At 47.2% G+C, this 18,886-nt stretch overlaps 1 protein-coding gene across 3 annotated transcripts in view; it reads right to left on the reverse strand.

Annotated features, from left to right (window-relative positions):
- Positions 1-266: 266 nt before the first annotated feature.
- Positions 267-18,886, reverse strand: part of KCNN3 (potassium calcium-activated channel subfamily N member 3) — a 179,307-nt gene continuing 160,687 nt past the window's right edge. For 2 of the 3 annotated variants that reach the window (XM_032649316.1, XM_032649330.1), the window contains 3 exons: positions 12,352-12,479; positions 11,542-11,611; positions 267-6,061 (listed from right to left, as the gene is read on the reverse strand). In XM_032649316.1, the coding sequence (XP_032505207.1) occupies positions 5,765-6,061; positions 11,542-11,611; positions 12,352-12,479 (495 nt within the window). In that variant the 3' untranslated portion in view covers positions 267-5,764. The remainder of the gene's footprint in view (positions 6,062-11,541; positions 11,612-12,351; positions 12,480-18,886) is intronic. The other variant, XM_032649323.1, reaches the window with a different exon arrangement.

The raw sequence follows: 18,886 nt of genomic DNA on the forward strand, positions 1-18,886 counted from the left end.
CACAGCTACTAAAGGAGTGATGGCTTTTAAAATCTCTTCTGAAATGGCTTGAAAGAATTTAGGGTAGAATTAGTCATCTAAGCTGGGAACAATGTTCTTTTGTGTCTAATAGTCACGTCTCAGAGAATTAGAATATGGCAGTTCTGTAGGCTGAGGACCCTTGGTCTGGGTGTCAGGGAATCACTAACAGTGATGTGTACTCAGAAACAGTCGTTGGGAGAGCAGGCTGACACCGGACCTGCTAAAGACTAGTTTGATACAAAATGTTAGTTGAAAGTTACAATATATTTTATAATATAGCAATATATTTCATATTTAAAATAAACTGTTATACTTTGTCCTATCATTAAAAAATAGCAAGCAGTACAGAGGCAAGATGCAAATTCATATTGAAGCTCATCTGATTCTGAATATAAACACATCAGTTTCTGAGTTCACCATGAAAATATTTCCTCCATTAACATCTGTTGCTCTCTTTTGTTGTTCTCTTCTGGTCAGTGCAGAATGGAGAGTCTGGGACCAGCATTGAGTTGTTGCGCCATTAAAAAGTGTGTCTGATGAAGGTGGATCAGTCCTAGTTGAGATTCAAAGACTGAGACAATATGACACAGCTAGAGAATGTTGTTTATTCCCTGTCCTTCTTCTGTGAACTTGGATGTTGGCTGTTCCGATCAGATTGATATTTGCTTTGTCTCTCTCTCTCTCTATATATATATATATATATAATTTTTTTTTTTTTTGGCTATAAATTCAGCATCTCTTTGGGATCCGAACTATAGGTTGGTGTTGAATTTTGTGCTTTTCCTCCATCAGCTTGGTTGGTCACAACGTCTCTTTTGTTTGTTTCAACACATGGTCCAGGCCCAAGAGTACAGCTTCCAGAACACGTTTCTCAGGTGTGTAAACAACTGTGGCAGGGCACTTGGCACCTAGATTTGGAGGTCATATGTTGATGATTTGATAATGGTTTTGTTCAGAGCGAACTCCAGTTCACGTTTGGGCATTTCCAGTAATGGTGTAAGAAAAAAAGATCACAGTTATTTTTTTTCTCTATCTGTATGTATTCATATACCATTGCACTGAGTACTTTTAATAAGCTTCGGTCTATTTTAGTAAAAATCTACATATTACTTGTCTGACAGGAGTTTACTGTTAACTAGTCACGCAGCCTGGCACAAGCTTTCAGGATGAAGAGCGCTCACCTATATTCTACTGCCAGAGGCAGACAGTTAATATTGCTATCCCTGTAACATTCCTTTCTTAGTGGTATCAATGATCCCGTTCCCACAGTGTTTACTTTGGCGGCAGTAGAGAAGGAAGGGATACTGTCCAGGGCGTCATTAAGCTGACTGACTGCCGGGAAGGGAAGGGGCTGTTCCCGCCTACCAGGAAGCCACCAGATAGCTGTCTAAGGTACTGAAACCGAATGCCGCAGAGTCAATAGGGGCAGCCAAATGGCCACTGATGGAGCCTTCATCTGCTTCTAAGCAACATCCAGGGAAGTAGGATGACTGTGTAGAACTGGGACGTACTTTAGGATTTAAAAGCAGTAACTTTAAAAGAGCAGTAACCTACTGGTAGTGCAATGACTTCATAGTGTCTCAGTTGTGGTACTGTGATGGTAGCAACACCATGGGTTCTGGGATGAAACACTGGTTCTTAATTTGGGGTGCACTGTTTGTTGAGGTATGCTCTGAAGGAGAGAGGTCCTGGGACTATGTGCTAATCCCATACTTCTCCCTGCTAGTTTCACATAGGTTGATATGTAAGAATTACTTTTGGTAACTATTGACTACATTCAGAGGCAACATCAAAGTGTGGACTTGCCAGAGTCAGTCTGGGCTGCTGTTGTTGGCAATAGTGATTTCATTTTAAACTCTATTGAGTACTTTGTACTTAAGAATATTAACTGTTACCTTCATTTTAAGCATAGAGAAATTGAGGTATGAGGTGGTTATATTCATTGGCCAAAGATGTGGATCCAGCGTTAGAGTTTTATTTATTCTGATTCTGCATCTCTAGTTTTCTTCTCTTCCATCATGACTTATTCACAAGAAATTATCAAAAATCTAAGGGGGAAAGCCTCAAATATTATATATTAAAATCATGGTTTCTTCAATGCTGTTTCTTCTTGGCCTTTAATAAATAACAACAGTTTGCACTTGCTCAGCACTTTGGAAATTACTTGCATACACATTTTCTCTACCTCTTCAGTTATGAGACTGTTGTTACGCCACTGGTACTTGCTGAGGTCAGAGGTTAGTGGTGATGCAGGGCCTTACCCCTCTTATTCTTTTGCATTGCATTAAGCATTTCTAGAGATACGATGTCATGAAGTTACATATTATGAGGATGGCAAGAGCAGTTCATAGACACTTCATGATAAATGTATCGATGATGATCACACATATGTGGCCTTTGATCCAAAGATGCAGATTTTTATTTGGACTTCAATCTAAGGAGGAGTGACTCCCTAGTCTGCTATAATTTACCAACTGATGCTATGTCCTGAAATTCCGCTGAGATTAGTGGTCTTAAAGTATCACAGTACATCCCTGACTTTACAGTACATGAAGCTATAATATGGCTTAAGCGATGAGGGGGTGGCTCTGTATTTTTAATTCAAGTGTCTAGATATTTTAGGGAATATTAGAGTACTTTTACCTGACACCGAGTTATCAGAAGGATTATAGTAGGGGCTCTGCCACTGGGTCATCCTTGCAGCAGTGGGCAGAACTCAATCAGTTCAGTACTGGAGTGAGGTTACTGTAATTAATAGTTTTTCCATATAGCCAATTCTTGAGTAGATAATTAAACCTCCTCCACCACCAAACTTGAAATTACAGAACAGGAAGTCATGGCACGAGAATCCACCAGCCCCCTTTCCCCATCTGACTAAGATGCGGAGGCTCAGTGGAATTAACCAAAAGATGGGCTCTAGGAAGAAAACCTGCGTGAGCTACACCCTAATCAATACCTAAGTCATCAAGGGTTGATTGTACTTGCAGGAGAATGGGCAACTTCCCCACATAAAGCTGAAAAACCAGTACAGAGAAGCAGCCTCCCATTTACCATTGCAGGATCAACATGCAGATTTGATCACTTTTTTTTTTTTTCCCCGAAGAGTAAGTACTCTTTCGCCAAGGATAAAAACCATACGTAGCTATTGCACTACCAATAGGTCCAGTCATGCTACAAATGCCCATATGTTTCTAGGATGCCAGTGGCTACTGCTACTGGAAATATCTCCAACCACTCTCTTTGCTAGTGTTGCTAGGTTACAGGTCATCAGGATTTACCTAAGTGAATAGCATTAGTGGTGGGTTAAAGAAGAGTCACCCACAGACAGTGATGGGTCAATGACAGTCTACACACACTTTTTGGCAGGAGGAGTGGCAGTGGAATCTTGCATGCCATTTGTTTGAAATTCAGATTAAATCCCTATTTGTGTGCACACACACACACACACACACACACACACACATCACAGGGTTACGGGGGAATGGGAAGGGTGACCAGGAATTAAGAACTGAGGGCTGTAGGTTAGATGATTGGGATTGGCATGTTCAGGTTGACCTGTCAGCGCTCTTCACTTCATTTCTTTGTGAAATGAACTAACGCCACAAAGAAACTGCATGGTTATTTCATCTGCTTATTGGTCTGTTTATATGTTCAGCTGTCACTGAAAACAGGAGCACCATTCCTGGGACATAAAAAAGGAGAGGGATCTTTTAGATAATCGATAGTTAAAAGGACAAGCAAAAAAATGTTAAAGCCAGCAGCAAGTGTGGCATCTATGGTGTGCAAAGCAACCAAGGAAAATGCTCAAAGGAGTTATCAAGATAAAAATGAGGGCATCAAGGGAAGAGCACAGCAATGAAAAGAGATATAAGAAGAGGTTGAACAAGAGACCAGATCTTCTTGAAAGAGTGGCCTTTCTAGGGTGGTCTACATTTTGCTGTCTGATGATTCCCTTGCCCTTAGAAGACCAGGCCCAGTGCTGTAGAGGAAAAGTCTTCACAGCTAGACTCTGCCTTTGGAAAAGTGGCGATGTCCTGTACAAAGTGAAACCCAACAGGACAGCCATCCACAAATGATACCCTTCTGTTTTACCCTAAACAGATGAAATATTCCCTACAGTATGATTTAAGTGCCCACAAGCAGACGTCAAAGACCTCAGAATGAGAAATGTGATGATTAGTATGATGGTTTTCACATCACAAACATCATGCATGGTTAGATGATGGAGTGCGGAAAATATCAATGCACCCCCATGGCCTCTCCTCACAACGCCTGTCATACGCTGGCTCTGGATGTTTCTGGAGTCCCTTGGAGTTTGAGATGTATTACAATAGTTTCTGCACCAAGATTAACGTGGCACAGCAGGAACAGGATACTGACAAATCCCTGTCACCTTATCTTACCCACAGGGTTCCCTAGAATCTCCCTTTATCCTCATAACCTTACACTTTGAGGTGGTTTTAGGTCAGGTAGAAAGGACCAGCTGGGCCACTCACCATCACTTCTCCCAGCTCTCAGGTGAGGCACTTGACCCCTTTGCGCTCCTAACATCTGGGGCTGTAAACCTGTTGCTGGATAAATATCAATGAGCAAACCCCCCTGACAATACTTCTATTCATGCAGGTGTCCTGGGGTCACACCTGTTGGTGCATGTGTGTGCTTGCAGGGACAGATCCCGCCCCCCTTCCCTCACACACATACACCTGATCATGCATTCCAGTGGAACACAGCTTGTTTGGATATAAGATGAAAACTCTGCAGAAGCTGTTATTTTTAGAAGGCTGCTTATCTCTCCAGAATGCCAATTCTGGCTTGTCATTCATCTCAGAGCAAGCATGGTGCATACCCAGGGCAAAGCACCCTGTTTTGTGTTTGAAGCAACCTGCCTCTTCAGTGAAGCTCAGGACGTGGCCGACACTGGCAAACCACCTGAACTGACAGCGCCCACATCCCGATTCAGACCAACTCAACGTGCATTTAGAGAGTGCCTACTGCGTGCAGGGTAAGGTACCAGGTCCCTCTTTATTTGGGCCAGGTGCAAACCAGAAAAGACCTGGGTTGACTGTGGGATGTGTATGTGTGTGTGTACACGCACACGCTTGCAAATACACAGGTTTATATGGGTATTAATATTGGATGGAAAGTCTGGCTTTTTATTTGTCTATTTTTCTTTCAGTCTAAATTTTGTTTTATGACTGTGCGAGGGATGGCAGGAAAGCATGTCTGTCTTGGCAAAAGCTGTGGGTGGCTCTCCCTTACTTTGTCATCCAGGGGCTTCCTTAGACAGAAGGAACGCAGACAGGTGGGCTGGAGGACCCCGGGGTGAAGAACCCATCCCCCAAGCCTGACACCATGCCCTCCCCCCGCGGGACCCTCCTCCGGGCTGGCTTCACTGCGGGCTACTTCAGTGCATCTGAGCTCCCACCCCCCACCACGTGAAGACCTGAGATTGAACGTGGGTGTCTGTTCTCCACCAACTGTGCCGCAAGGGCCCTACCAGAGGCGTCGCTTCCTGTCATCTCCTCTTGCTGCTCCCGAGTAGAGGCACCTAAACAGAGATCAGATTTCTGGTTTCAAGGCATATCAAACCAAGCACGCTGAATGAACATGAGTTAGTTAATTAGCTCGGTCTCTCTTCTTTACGTTCCCTGGTCTGCATGTTCCTTGATGGCAAAGCGACCAGGAGAGAGTTGATTTGCATCTTAAGACCTATGGGTAATGCTTCTGAAGTGGGGAGTTTTATTTAGCAACTGCTTGAACTCGTGTACGGGGTTGGGAAGGAGGTGGAGCTGACCCCGATTGGGCTGTCGGAGAGTGGGGTGTGGGTGGTGCCCACTGCCACGCTGACGCCCCGGGCCTCCGTGAGGGCAGACAGGAACTGCCGCTGCTGCTGGCGCAGGGTGTCCGCGATGAGCAGGGGCAGGGAATTGACGCTGGCGGTGAGGTGCTCCAGCTTCGACTCCAGACTGCCGATTTGTTTCTCCAGATCTTCGCTCCGATCATTGAGTTCTGTGATTAAGTCATACATGACGTTCTGCATCTGTTTGGAGAGACAGGGAGACGACAGGTCATTGCAGAGGAATCTGCGATGGGAAAAATGAAATACTCCTCCAGATTACACTTGAAATACAACTCCTCCAGGGATCAACTTCCACACCGGCCGTGTCGGATCTGCCCAAGGACAGAGAAACAGTTTACTTTCTTGAAGACTTGGAGGCTCAAATGGCACAGTGGGTTTTACGTGTGTGTGTGTGTGTTGTTGTTTGATTACAAAAATAACGTATATTACTTATAAAAATAGATTCGAAAATATACAGACTGGAAAGGTAGCACTTTCTTCTTAAATAGAACAAGTCCCTGAAGTGTCCTCATGTTCTTACGTCGTCCAAGCTCTCAGCTCATAGGGCAATGGCACCTACTGATGAAAGAGACGGCTCTGTGGTGGGGAGCGGACAACGCAATAGACTTAGCATTGGTAGGCCAGGGTTCAAGTACACGTCTGCCACTCACTAATAATGTGCCTTCCCTCATGCCCCTTAACCTCTCTGCTTGGTTGCCTTATGAAATAGGAGTTAATAATAACAACACATAGTTATAGAGCTGTTGCTCCCCCCCGCCGCCCCAACGTTCAACACAGCAGGCAGAATGTACAACGTAACTCACTCAGGACTGGGCTGTAGTGAAAGGGAGCTGCCTCGCTGAGGTTACAGCCCCTCTCCTACCTGGTCAATGAGGAGGGACATTGCCTCAATTTGGGACACCTTTGAAGGGCCAGTCCACCTCCGGAACTCCCGTGGGTTGGTCGAGGCCTTTGTCAATCGTATCACAGTTCAGACTCTCCCTCTGCCCCATCCTGCTTCCCTCACTCCCCAACAGGTGCTGTCCTGATGGTGTCCCCAGTAAACCTCCTGCTCTCGGTGCCATCTCCCAGTGTCCCAGGGACCCACCCTGTCACCACTGCTCACTCCCCACACATCCCATGGCCGACAGCCTCGCCTCCTCTCAGCCTCCCCTTAAAAATCATCTCCCCCCGTGCCCTTGTTAATATGGCACCTTGGTCCCACCCCTACCCCTGATCCCGCTAACCCTGCTCAACTCTTCTCTTTTCTTCATGCCACCTTCTAATAAACTAGCTAATTTGCTGTTTCTTCTGCTTATTATTGTCTGTTTTCTCCCACTAGAAGGAAAGCTCCAGGGTGGGGACCTTCGCCTGTTGTGTTCACGGATGTGTCCCAAGGGCTTAAAACAGCATCTGGCACCTAGGGGATGCTCAACTAACATTTTTTGATGGACAAGTGTACATAAACATGCCTAGCAAGGGGGTCTGTCACACGTGGTCGGCACTAAAAGATGTTGGTAGAACTAATGAATGAATAAATTGCTGGCACAGGGGAAAATCACCGTCCCTCCCATCCTTTGGCCAATGTAGGAGTTTAACTGATGGGAAAAGACCTTTTGCGCCACAAATTATTTCCATATACCTAGAGAGTTTCTCAGCATTTCCCACCGAGACCTGAGTGGCTGAAGGAAAGGAGAGAAGACTCCCGAGGGGGCCCAGCCCAGGGCCTGCCTCTGGAGAGCAGGTGTTCCGTAAGCTTTTGTGAATGAACATTGAACAAGGTCGTGAGACCAGGGGAGCAAAAATGGGGTACCTCCAGGGAACTGCCAATAAAATAAAACTTTAATGTAATAAAATAAACTTGTCTTCTGAGAGTTAAGTTATAAAACCAGGTCAGAGCAGCACTAAACAAAGGCAGCTTGTGCCAAGTGCGCCATTTTCGGTCCTACATCTGCTCTTTGTTCCCTGGCTCCATGAGAGGCCATTCATTCAGGCTGTCCCCACCTGAAACCCGGGCGTCATCCTCTCCCTCAGGCCCCATATCTCACCAGTACAAAGTCCTGCCCACCCTACATCTACCTACCCCTCAAATTCAATTCATTTAATTGAAATGAAACCACTTTTGTTCCAACCGTACCACCATGGTTCTGACTATCCTCTTACCAGGCAACTTTCTGGTTATAATTTGGCTTCCCGGGTTGGTCCGTAGAGCCCTTATCTAGGTGACAGTCACATGTCTCCCTGCAAACTAACAAAGGACATCAGACTTGGGAGCAAGGCTCTTGGGAGACTTCATGCTATCGGGTGTTCCTGTGGGCCAGGTTGGCGGTTGCTTTGCACCCTCCCAAACCCCACCTGCAGGCACTGTGGCTCTAGGGGCTTCTGGCCATCTGCCAGTGACACCCTGTCCTATTTTACCTGAAATTTCAAGTTACTCCAGGAAGATGCAGAAACCATTGGTGCCCGCGGGGGCCAAGGTAGTAGGGAATGAGGTGAATGAAAAAAAAAAAAGTAAAGGAAGGTGGCAAAAAATGAGAAGCCAGAAAGGAGATGGGAGAAGGGGGATTGAAAATGTAGTGATACCTTCCCATCAGGAAATTGGCTGCAGCCCCAGAGGGAGCCGTCACAGAGGTGGAGTGAGGCAGCTCTGCTTTGCAAAGGGCAGGACTCTTCTGTGGCCGCCTCAGAGGAGAGCGTGACTTTAGAAGCAAGAGTGCTTCCTTCATTAATTAACATTCACAGAACCTCTTCAGGGTGCATGTTCTTCCCAGAATGTACAACACCGCAAATCTATTTGACCGCAGGGGCACCCTAACGAGCTCTGGACTGAATCCGGGCCCCTGGGTCTCAGCCCCAGCGCTGCAGCTCTCCAACAGCCCGACCTTGGGATGGTCTCTTTGGACCTTGGTTTCCTCATCTATATTCCTAATCAGAACTACCACATGCAAAACCGTTATAGTTCACAAAACATTTTCACAGATACCATCTTATTTGATCAGTTGAGCCTCAGATGTGAGGAATGATTTTTACACTTCAATGGAAGACACTGAAGCTAGCATATAAGGCATCCCAGCGTTCCCCCACCCCATCTCTGCCGCCCTACGGGTGAGCTCTTCAATACAGCAAGTGTTATGTGGAGGCCACACGCCCTTTTCTTAATCTAGAAAGGACCAAAGGACAGGGGTGGAAGGTGGTGAGCTGGGAGGACGAAGCACAGAAAGAAAAGGGAGAGAACACCGTGTTATTATTGTCTCCCGTGTTCTGTTGCTTTTGGTGACAGGATACCAGGGGGAACGTGGACCAGTGTGAAAGACGCTAGGCTGCTGCCAGGACCTTGGCTGAGTCTCCTGGGAGGAAAGATGAAACACTGGATGGATGTCAGAGTTCACCCTCCCTGCAGGTCCCACACCACTCCCAGTAGCCCTGCAGACGCTTTCCCTTCACCCTCTCCTCCACACCTTTTCTTTCCAGGTAACTTGCTCCCAGGTTATTGATGGTTTCGTTCCCCCACCCAATTCACATGAGCCTCTTTCCAGTTCACTGAGTTTTTTGCTTCACCCAGTCTGCTCTGCACGGGGCCCTGTCTCTGTGAGAGGCAGTGGCTGGCACTGAAGAAACGCAGGCTTGAAAGTCCAGTGTGCCCGCTATTCCCAGGAGAACACCAGCCACAGCCTGTCCCGCCAGGTGAGAGGGGAGGCAGAAACATGGCTACCTGTAAAAGAAATATCTTGGGGCTTGTTGGGCCATTCCTGCACCTCCCAGTGTGGGTCCCCAGCCATGTTTGCCCTACCCGACCCCCCTGCTGGCCTCAGCTGATTGGCCCAAGGGTGGACACGTGACCCAAACTAGCCAGTCATCTCATCCCTTCTGAGAATTTAGAATTAAGACCAATAGGAAGACAGCCAATCGGTCTTTGCCTGTGGCTAGAACTAGAACACGTACTCCCTGGATAGGGGCCTGCCATGGTCTGCCATGGAGACAGGGGGCATAGAAAGTTGTCAGGAGATGCAGGGGAGGGAGAGAGAGAGAATTGAAGCAGGCACTTGAACAGGAGAGAGAAGAGAGGGTGAGCGAATACCTTCCAGGGTGAGGGGCACTTCTAGGTAGTTCCTTCCTGAAGTCTGACCACATGCCTGCCTTGAGGTTCTGCCTCGAATGAGACTTCCTTGTATCCTTATAATAAACACCTACATTTTAAAACCTACTTCCAATGGGTTTCTGATACTGGAACCCAAGAGTTTTAAGCAGTGCACCCAAGACCACGGGGGGCTCCCTTCTGCACTTGGGCATTCCATTCACATCCTTGCCTCCTCCTGGCTCTCAGGAGCCCTGCACTCCACCACAGCGCCCCCTCCAAAGCACACAGCCTGTGGGCTTCTCCCCGCCTGTGCCAGCCGCACATTCCCTGATTGAAGTCCTCCCAAGCTTAGGAGGTCCTTTTTTGGCCTGATCCCTTCATTGAACAAGGCGCCTGAACGTGGCCCAAGAACTGGCAATGTCTCTGATTGCACCATCTTTTCAAAGGGGGATTAATTGGCCTGAGGGAGTTTCTCTTGCTTACCCAGGGAATGTGTTCCATGATGATAATCGACATCTGCTGGAATGTTCTGCCAGCCTGGCCCTGGGCTATACATTTGATGTACAATTTCTATCAAGAGGCAATGAGGGGGCTTCCCTGGTGGCACACTGGTTAAGAATCTGCCTGCCAGTGCAGGGGACATGGGTTCGAGCCCTGATCCAGGAAGATCCCACATGCCACGGAACTAAGCCCGTGTGCCACAACTACTGAGCCCACGCACCTAGAGCCCGTGCTCCGCAACAAGAGAAGCCACTGCAACGAGAAGCCCACGCACTGCAATGAAGAGTAGCCCCCGCTCGCCTCAACTAGAGAAAGCCTGCACTCAGCAACGAAGACCCAATGCAGCCAAAAATAAAAAACAAATTAAAAAAAAAAAAAAAGAGGCAATGAGGAGGAGGGGCTGAGGAGGGGAGGCCCTTCCTTCACTGGCACCTACACTCAGCTCTGCCAGCGGTGCAGCCTCCGATTCCTTCGCTCCAGAGATTGGCAAAAGGAGAGAGCTCCTTTACAGTATTTACAGCAGCTCAGGGCCAGAAACGCAGAATGACAGTAGGGCTCTCAAAGGAGGGCTCTTGTTTTTGGCATCTTCATGAGAAATAAAGAAATGCACCCCTCACCACCACCAATTTGGGGCCAGAAAAGCTGAGTTGTAAGGACTGCAGGATGCAAGAAAATGAGTTTGCAATTATAACGGCAAACCGGAAGGATCCTCCTAGGCGTGACCCAGGCAGTAGCATCGCCATTATCACTGTTTGGTCTCGTCAGTGTGCTTCGCCCGGTGCAAGCTCAGTGTACAGCTAATCGAGCAACACCCCGAAGAGATGTAGTAGGCCAGCTAATGAAATCCCAGCAAAGGCTGACCTGAGTGACTGAATTTAAGAAACACATGCCAGGTTTTAAAAGTCAACAACACGCACTAGTAGATAACAAGTGTCAAGACCTCGAACCCAGATGATTTTTTAACAAAGGAGGAAGCAGTCTTTGCTTTCCTGGTCCTGCACTGTCCAGTTTGGCCAAGGCCAGGCCTTCACAGCCACACCTGAGAAACTGAAATGCCAGCATCTGAGAACCCTTTACGGGGTCTTCGGATTTTGCCACTCACCTTGGAAAGGTCCACCAGGGTGTTGGCTTGGTCACTCAGCTTCCTCTGCTCCATCTTGACGCTCCTCAGTCTGCGGGAAAGAGTCGTAACAGCCATGCTCTTCAAGCGCTGGGCTCAGCCCCACGGGCAGATTCCACACCCACATCAATTCATCTGGTTTTGGAACCCAGCCCAGGACCTCAAACATGGGTGACAACTGACCAGAATCAAGGGCTTGGCAGGTCCCCAAGAAAGCAAACTCTTGCCTCCACGTGTGCCTACCTTCAGTCATTACAGTTTCCTCACCACTCTCAGATCATTTCTCGGCTTCTATTCCTTTATCTAGGCTGTGCCTTCCACCTTAAGTGCCCTACTCTCAGCCTTTTGGCGTTTCCCCAAGCCTCCAGGTCAGAATAAATGTTTTCACCCTCTACTTTTAAAAATCCACTATACTTTTTAAATACTTAGCTTACAGAAAGCACTGACCACAATTTGTTCTGCTTCCCGTTGTAACGTGGGGTGTGTGTGTGTGTGTGTGTGTGTGTGTGTGTGTGTTTGTGTGTGTGTGTGTGTAGACTATGAGAGCCCCCTGAGGCTCCTACCTAATTTTTACCTTCCATAGCAGTCTGTCCAATGTCTGGCAGTGGCAGGTGCAATAAGTGAATAAACAGACTGATCTGCGTCCAGTTCACCGCCCCCAGTGGTTGTTGAGTGGAAAAGAATGGATTTCTCCTGCTCCTCTAAGTATATGAGAAGATACTGATGGAGCTCTGGGGAACCCACTACTTCTAATCTGGTCCTCTGGTGGCTGAGCTGCCCCGGCCTACTCACTGGTGGATTGCTTGGAGGAACTTCCTCTGGTGTTTCCTGACTTTGGCGTGGTCAATCTTCTTTAGCAGCTTTGTGTGTTTATAGATTAGCCACGTTTCCCGAAGGACATTGGCTGCAGCATTCTTGATCTAAGGAAAAGTAAATAAAACAGACTGCTATCAGGTAAATTTCCCTAGGTTCACATAACATGTTTTGTTATGTCTGTCGATATAGTCTACCTTATAAGGAAATGATTCTGCAACGATCTTTTTCCGTAATGAAATCATGAACTCTTAGAAAGGATTATTAAAATTCATCTCTTATTAATCCTGTATTGGACACAGTAGACTGGAGCCCGAAGTTGAGGGGTGGTTCCTGTCTCTTTCTTAATTATTTCAGGACTGCCTATCCGCTGTTGTTACTGATGCTATATTTAGATAGGCTACATTACCAAGACCTGGAGGCCCGGGGCACACTTTGAATAGATAAGTATGTACCATTGCTGCCCTTGGATGCAGAGTTCCATGCGCGACGTGGGATTTCTATTTAGTGTACGTGGTACATTTCTTGGATTCACAGAGTAAACAGATTTCCTATCAGCTAGAGATTTTATTGTTTTATTTAAAAATTATTTAAAATCTGTATACCATTTTTAAAGTTTACTTTCCATTTACAGTTATTACAAAATATTGGCTATATTCCCCGTGTTGTCCTATACATCCTTGAGCCTATCTTACACCCAGTGGTTTGTTTCTCCCACTCCCCCAACCCCTATGTTGTCCCTCCCTGCTCCCCACTGGTAACCACTAATTTGTTCTCTTTACCTGTGAGTCTACTTCTTTTTGGTTATATTCACTAGCTTGTTGTATTTTTTAGATTCCACATATAAGTGATATACAGTATTTGTCTTTCTCTGTCTGACTTCTTTCACTTCAGCTGGAGATTTTACAAGGCCTCTTTGAGGAAATGTCTTTCCCACCGAATAGAACTCTAGGTATTAACAAGTCCATTGTTTCCTTTCCCAAATGGCAAAAAACATTTACACTGCAATTTTACATGTAAATGTAATTGGCATAAAACTGAAATCATTTCCAAGCAGTGTCTGAAAATCAGTGAAGATATTTTGGTGTGAAACCAGAGCTGCCTCTTTCCCAAGCCTGGCTCTTTCACTGCACTGCAATCACACATTTCAACATATGACGCTGTCATCTGTTGACATGGAAACCACTGATCTCACCTGGCTCACGACAGAGCTGAGACATATCAATGGCATCCAGATGGCAGGGGACAAAGTTTTAATCCAAACACAGACATCTTCAGCAATTAGTAACAAGAGCAAGAGGAAACATTTCTTATTAAGCACAAGCTAAACAGATTTTTGATTAACTGTTCCCATTTCTGTCAGCCATGCAAACTGGCACAGGCCCACAGGCCCAGGGCCTGGAAGTAAGTAGGCCAGCCTAGTAGAAATCAGGTTACTAGCCAGAAAGCATTTTAATAAAATTGGAGAGTACAGGCCTGCTTCTTCAGACTGACATCAACAGATGGGACGTTGTTAAAATACTGAGACGTGTGGGAAGGCCTGGGAAACATTGTTCTGCAGGCTGATAACTTCTGTGTGTATGTTTTAAAAATTTATTACTAAGGCTGGATTATATTTTTCATTGGCGCTGGAGTGATATTCTAAAAGAACAGCTAGGTCTTCTCAGAAATGTCTAAGTGACATAAATACTGCCTTTTTGTTCAGTAAAAATCTACCGTGAAGATGGTTTTAAATGACTTAATTGTCCACCTTTGGTACTTCCTTGCCTGAAAGGAAGCAGGTGGTGATGAGAAGCTGGAAATGGTAAGTGTCCAGGTGAGGAGGCGGGAGGTAGAGGAGGGTGTGGTCACCGGGGTCCTGTCCAGGGGCTGGAGTGGACATCAGCCTCCTGGCAAAAGGGGCAGCATAGAAGGGAAGGCTTTCTCTCTGTGGAGTGCCTACTCCTGCTGCCCTTCTGTGGGGAGAGGGCAACTTAACAGGTGGGTTTTTCAGTTTCCCTAGGTGCTTAGCCTCCAAGGAAAGCCTCACAGAAGAAACAGGAGGGAAAAACCTGCCCAGCATGTCTGATGATCGGCAGAGCCCCGGTTACACGGGTCTTGTCTTTGGAACACTGACAGAGCCGTGGAGTGTCAGCACTGATGAGCCTTTGACAACGGTCTCTGTGTTGGTGTGGAACAAACATTTGAAATTGGAGAGGCTGCAGGTGAATCCTTCCTCTGCCAGTTTAGGAGCAAGTGCTTAACTATCTCTAAGAAGGGGAAAATAAATCCTTACCTTAAGGGTTGTTCTGAGGCCCAAATGAGGCAATAACCATGGTGCTGATGCTGCTGAGGCTAAGAGCGGACACCTACCAGGTGCCACTTTACATATGTGTAAACTCATTTAATCTTCACAACAACCCTCTCAGGAAGGTACTAATGTTATCCCCATTTTACAGATGAAGAAACTGAGACCGAGACCAAGACCGTAAAGTTATAAACGGCAAACTGAGTCAATGTGGATTTAAGTGTTATAGAAACTATAAAGTACCATAAAGATACTAGTTAGGGGTTTCCCTGGTGGCGCAGTGGTTGAGAGTCTGCCTGCCAATGCAGGGGACACGGGTTCGTGCCCCAGTCCGGGAAGATCCCACATGCCGCCGAGCGGCTGGGCCTGTGAGCCATGGCCACTGAGTCTGCACGTCCGGAGCCTGTGCTCCACAACGGGAGAGGCCACAACAGTGAGAGGCCCGCATAACCAAAAAAAAAAAAAAAAAAAAAGATATTAGTTAGTTATCATCATCTGGCCCAACCCCCCATTGAAAATATGAGGAAATGACAGGTTCAGAGATAGAATGTGAGGGCCAGAATCCCACAGCTAGCGAACAGCAAAGTCAAAACAAGAGCCAGGTCCAAAAAGAGCATACGGTTTTCATGTGGTCTGAAGAAAGACCTGACTGACTAGATGTCATCTCTACACAAACAAAATTATTTCCTGTTTTCCAGGATCAAGGAACTGGAAAGGACATTAGATTTGTTTTTAATCATCATGGCCCTCACTTAGCAATATGACAGAACAGGGAGTCCAGGTCCTGCACTTAACTTTAGCCCAAATATAAGGTACTAAAATCACAGCACAGCCTGGGTAGCTGAGCGAAGCAGTCACGGCCTCTTTATGGGTTTGAACGGGAGGCCCCTGCGTATTCAGGAAAGCGATGTTAAATGCAAGCCTTGGTGCTGACTCTGAATTAATTACCAGCAAACGACCTGGCACAAAGCTAAGCAGATCAATATACGCAAGAGAAAAAGAAACAGGCTTTTAACTGCCTCGTGCTTTCCCACGTCGACAGTGACGCTGTTGTGACCAGGTTCTCCCTCCAATTCACCTGGCTGATTGCTTTGAGCATCGCCGGGGTGGGAGGCAGTTGAGGCTGTGTGCTCCTCCTGGGATTCACTGAGCTTCCATAGGGCTTCCAAGCACCACTCCCTGATGGGGAGTTGGGTACCCACTGACCTCTCCTAGTGGGCGGGGCACCAGGGCCAAAAGATGCTCTTGAGGGTGAGAGTGGGAGTGGGTGGGTCAGGGAACTGGGAAGGACTGGGTCAGGTTGGCCATGATCTGGCGGGCTCAGGGACGGTTAGAAGAGGGCCGTTTGTGCACGGAGGACTGGCTGTTTCGTCCCCCAAACCCATAAGCATACGAGCTAATTGTTTTCTTTGGGCCCATTCATTCTCTCCCAAGAATTGTATGATTTCACTCTGACGGTGGCCAGAGAATTGGCTCCGTGACCTATGTCCTGCGGGGAGGGCTCTAAGATTCATGAGCCCAGGCAAGAAAGTCATCCAACTAAGATCTTGCATACAATACTGACAGCTAACATTCACGGAGTGCTTACTATGTGCCAGGCTCCATGCTAAACACTTTCTGTTTACATTGTTCCACTAGCCCTCAGAAAAACCTCACAAGGGGATGAATGATCATCTCTGCCTTGGACCGTTGCGGAACCTCTCTGGGACTCAATTTTCATATTCATTCCTTCCCAAAACATTTACTGAGCCCTTACAATGGGGCAGATACTGTTTAGGAAGTAAGAATACTGGGATGCACCAACCAATAATATTTCTGCCCTCAAGGAGATTCTAATCCTATGGGGACAGCACACCCTGTGTAATATAGTGTCAGGTAATAAGTGATTCAGAGAAAACTACAGCACAGTACGGTCCCAATCTGTGAAATGGGATTGTGGTGTTGATTCAATGAAACACTTAGCACAGAGCCTGGCTGCACCGCACCTCAGTACACAGTAGTTTTACTGATGTTCCTTCCCCCAACGAATGTCAGCTTCTTCCCCCACCTCCAGCGAAAGAAAACATAAAACAGGACACATATGTCTGTTCCTTGAGCTCTTGGCCGTATTATCCATGTCAATGACTTGCTCTGGCTGCCTCTCTGCCAGGGTAATCTGCCTCTCCAGACTTCGTGGAGGCTGGTGCAGGAGGAACATGTGGCAGACGAGGGGTACCCTTCTTCACCTGCCCCCGTGCTCCCTACAGCTACAGGGAGCCCTGGGAGAGAAATTCCAGGAGCCCTACTGTTGGGGCCCCTGGGAAAGAAATAGCATGCCCTCCATGCTGCCAGGACTCCCTCCCAGGGAGAGGGAAGTTGGAGAGGAGGGCCGATCAGCCCTGGCAAGTGGGTGTAACTTAGACAATTTCAAGAAGTTCCAGGGGTTGAATTTAGATGAATAAATCTAAAGGGATGATAAAATCACAATCTGAGAGCCCTCAGGTCAGGGCCGTCTTCAGACACCTGACTGAAGGTGTCCTTTATGACCGGGGGGGGGGGGTGGTCCCCTCTTCTCCATCTGCCAACCCCTCACTTCCCTCACGCTCACCCACACACACTTCCTGCTGGCTTCCTGCCACTGCCATCTCTTTCATCTCCCCCCTCATACCCTCTCTTCTTCCTCCCCCATCCTATTCCACACTCCCTTCTCAGGCTTCTCTGCCCGCCTTACCCAGAAGCCCTCACCCAACACTTAGAAACGGGGGCTCCACCCCTGTGGCTGGCAGGACACTGGGACAGGGAGCGTGGAGGGATGTACTTCTGTGGTTCCAAGTTGGAGTTTGTAGTCTTTCCCCACAGCAGCACAGTAATGAACCATGGCTAATTCCATAAAGCTATTAATGTGACGCTCAGCTAGTTTGGAGGTAAACTGGCTTTTCTTTCCAGCAGACCTGGGACCCTAACCACCATTCAGAGTTCCAAGGAACTGGCTGTTCTGGGAAACCCATTGGGTTATGGCTGGAGAGCTGCCTGCCAGCCTGAGAACAAATGGCAGCCCTGGCTGGGACCCAGCTCACTGCATATGGCTGGGGGCCCACACTTGCCCATCTCTGGGCCTGAGAGGCTCATCCCTAAGAACGCTTCCAGCTCAAAAGCTCAATGTTCCTATGACTATTGTTAGAGAAAAACTGTACCCAGTCTGTCTGGGACAGAACTTTAGTGGGTGATATAATTTATAATCCCCTTCTGGGGAGAATTAGCATTCCTGATAACTGCCCAATTGATTATCTGATAAATGTTTAAAAGACTAAGACCTGTTCTGGGAATCCACTCATGGGCCCTACCAGTTGTCAGTCAGGAGTCTGTGTCCTTTAGCCAGGCTTTCTGTTCCCTGTACAACAATGACTACCATTGTCTTTTCCTATAAAAGGCCCCTACTATGAGTAAACATTTGAATTAGGTTGCTGGAAAAAAAAAAAACACATTTTTTTCCCCCAGCAGGATTGTGATAAAACTTTGACACATGCTTATAATTAAGTTTTCGGGACTTCCCTGGTGGTGCAATGGTTAAGAATCCGCCTGCCAATGCAGGGAACACAGGTTCGAGCCCTGGCCCGGGAAGATCCCACGTGCCGCAGAGCAACTAATCCCGGGGGGCCGCAACTACCGAGCCTGTGCTCTAGAGCCCGCAAGCCACAACTACTGAGCCCATGTGTCACAACTGCTGAAGCCCGAGCACCTAGAGCCCGCTACAAGAGAAGCCACTGCAATGAGAAGCCCACACACCGCAACAAAGAGTAGCTCCCGCTCACCGCAACTAGAGAAAGCCTGTGCTCAGCAACGAAGACCCAATGCATTCAAAAAATAAATAAATAAAAAATTTAAAAATTATCCCCTGTTTAAAAAAATAAAGAAAAGTCTTCTTTATCAGTGGATCAGTAGGTTCTGGGGGGTTATTAAAGGTTTTTGAGCAGGTTGGTTATATGTTCAAAGCTAAGTCTCAGAGTCTAAGGAGAGTCACAAGGAAGCAAAGTACAGGATGGCTTGGGTAAGGGAGGACCAGGTGAGATGAGAAGGTAGCAAGCAACTGAGATGGTACAAGACTGAGATGGTGGCTTTGAGTATAGTGGGCAGAGGACCTGGAGAGGCTGGTGTGGCCAGGTGGAATCAGACTCCAAAGCTGCTCGGACCCCTGTGGGGACCAGGGCAGAGAGGAGTCAGAGATGCTGCTAAGCTTTCAGGCCTGGA

The sequence above is a fragment of the Phocoena sinus genome, chromosome 1, assembly GCF_008692025.1.
Source record: "Phocoena sinus isolate mPhoSin1 chromosome 1, mPhoSin1.pri, whole genome shotgun sequence".
Classification (NCBI taxonomy): Eukaryota; Metazoa; Chordata; class Mammalia; order Artiodactyla; family Phocoenidae; genus Phocoena; species Phocoena sinus.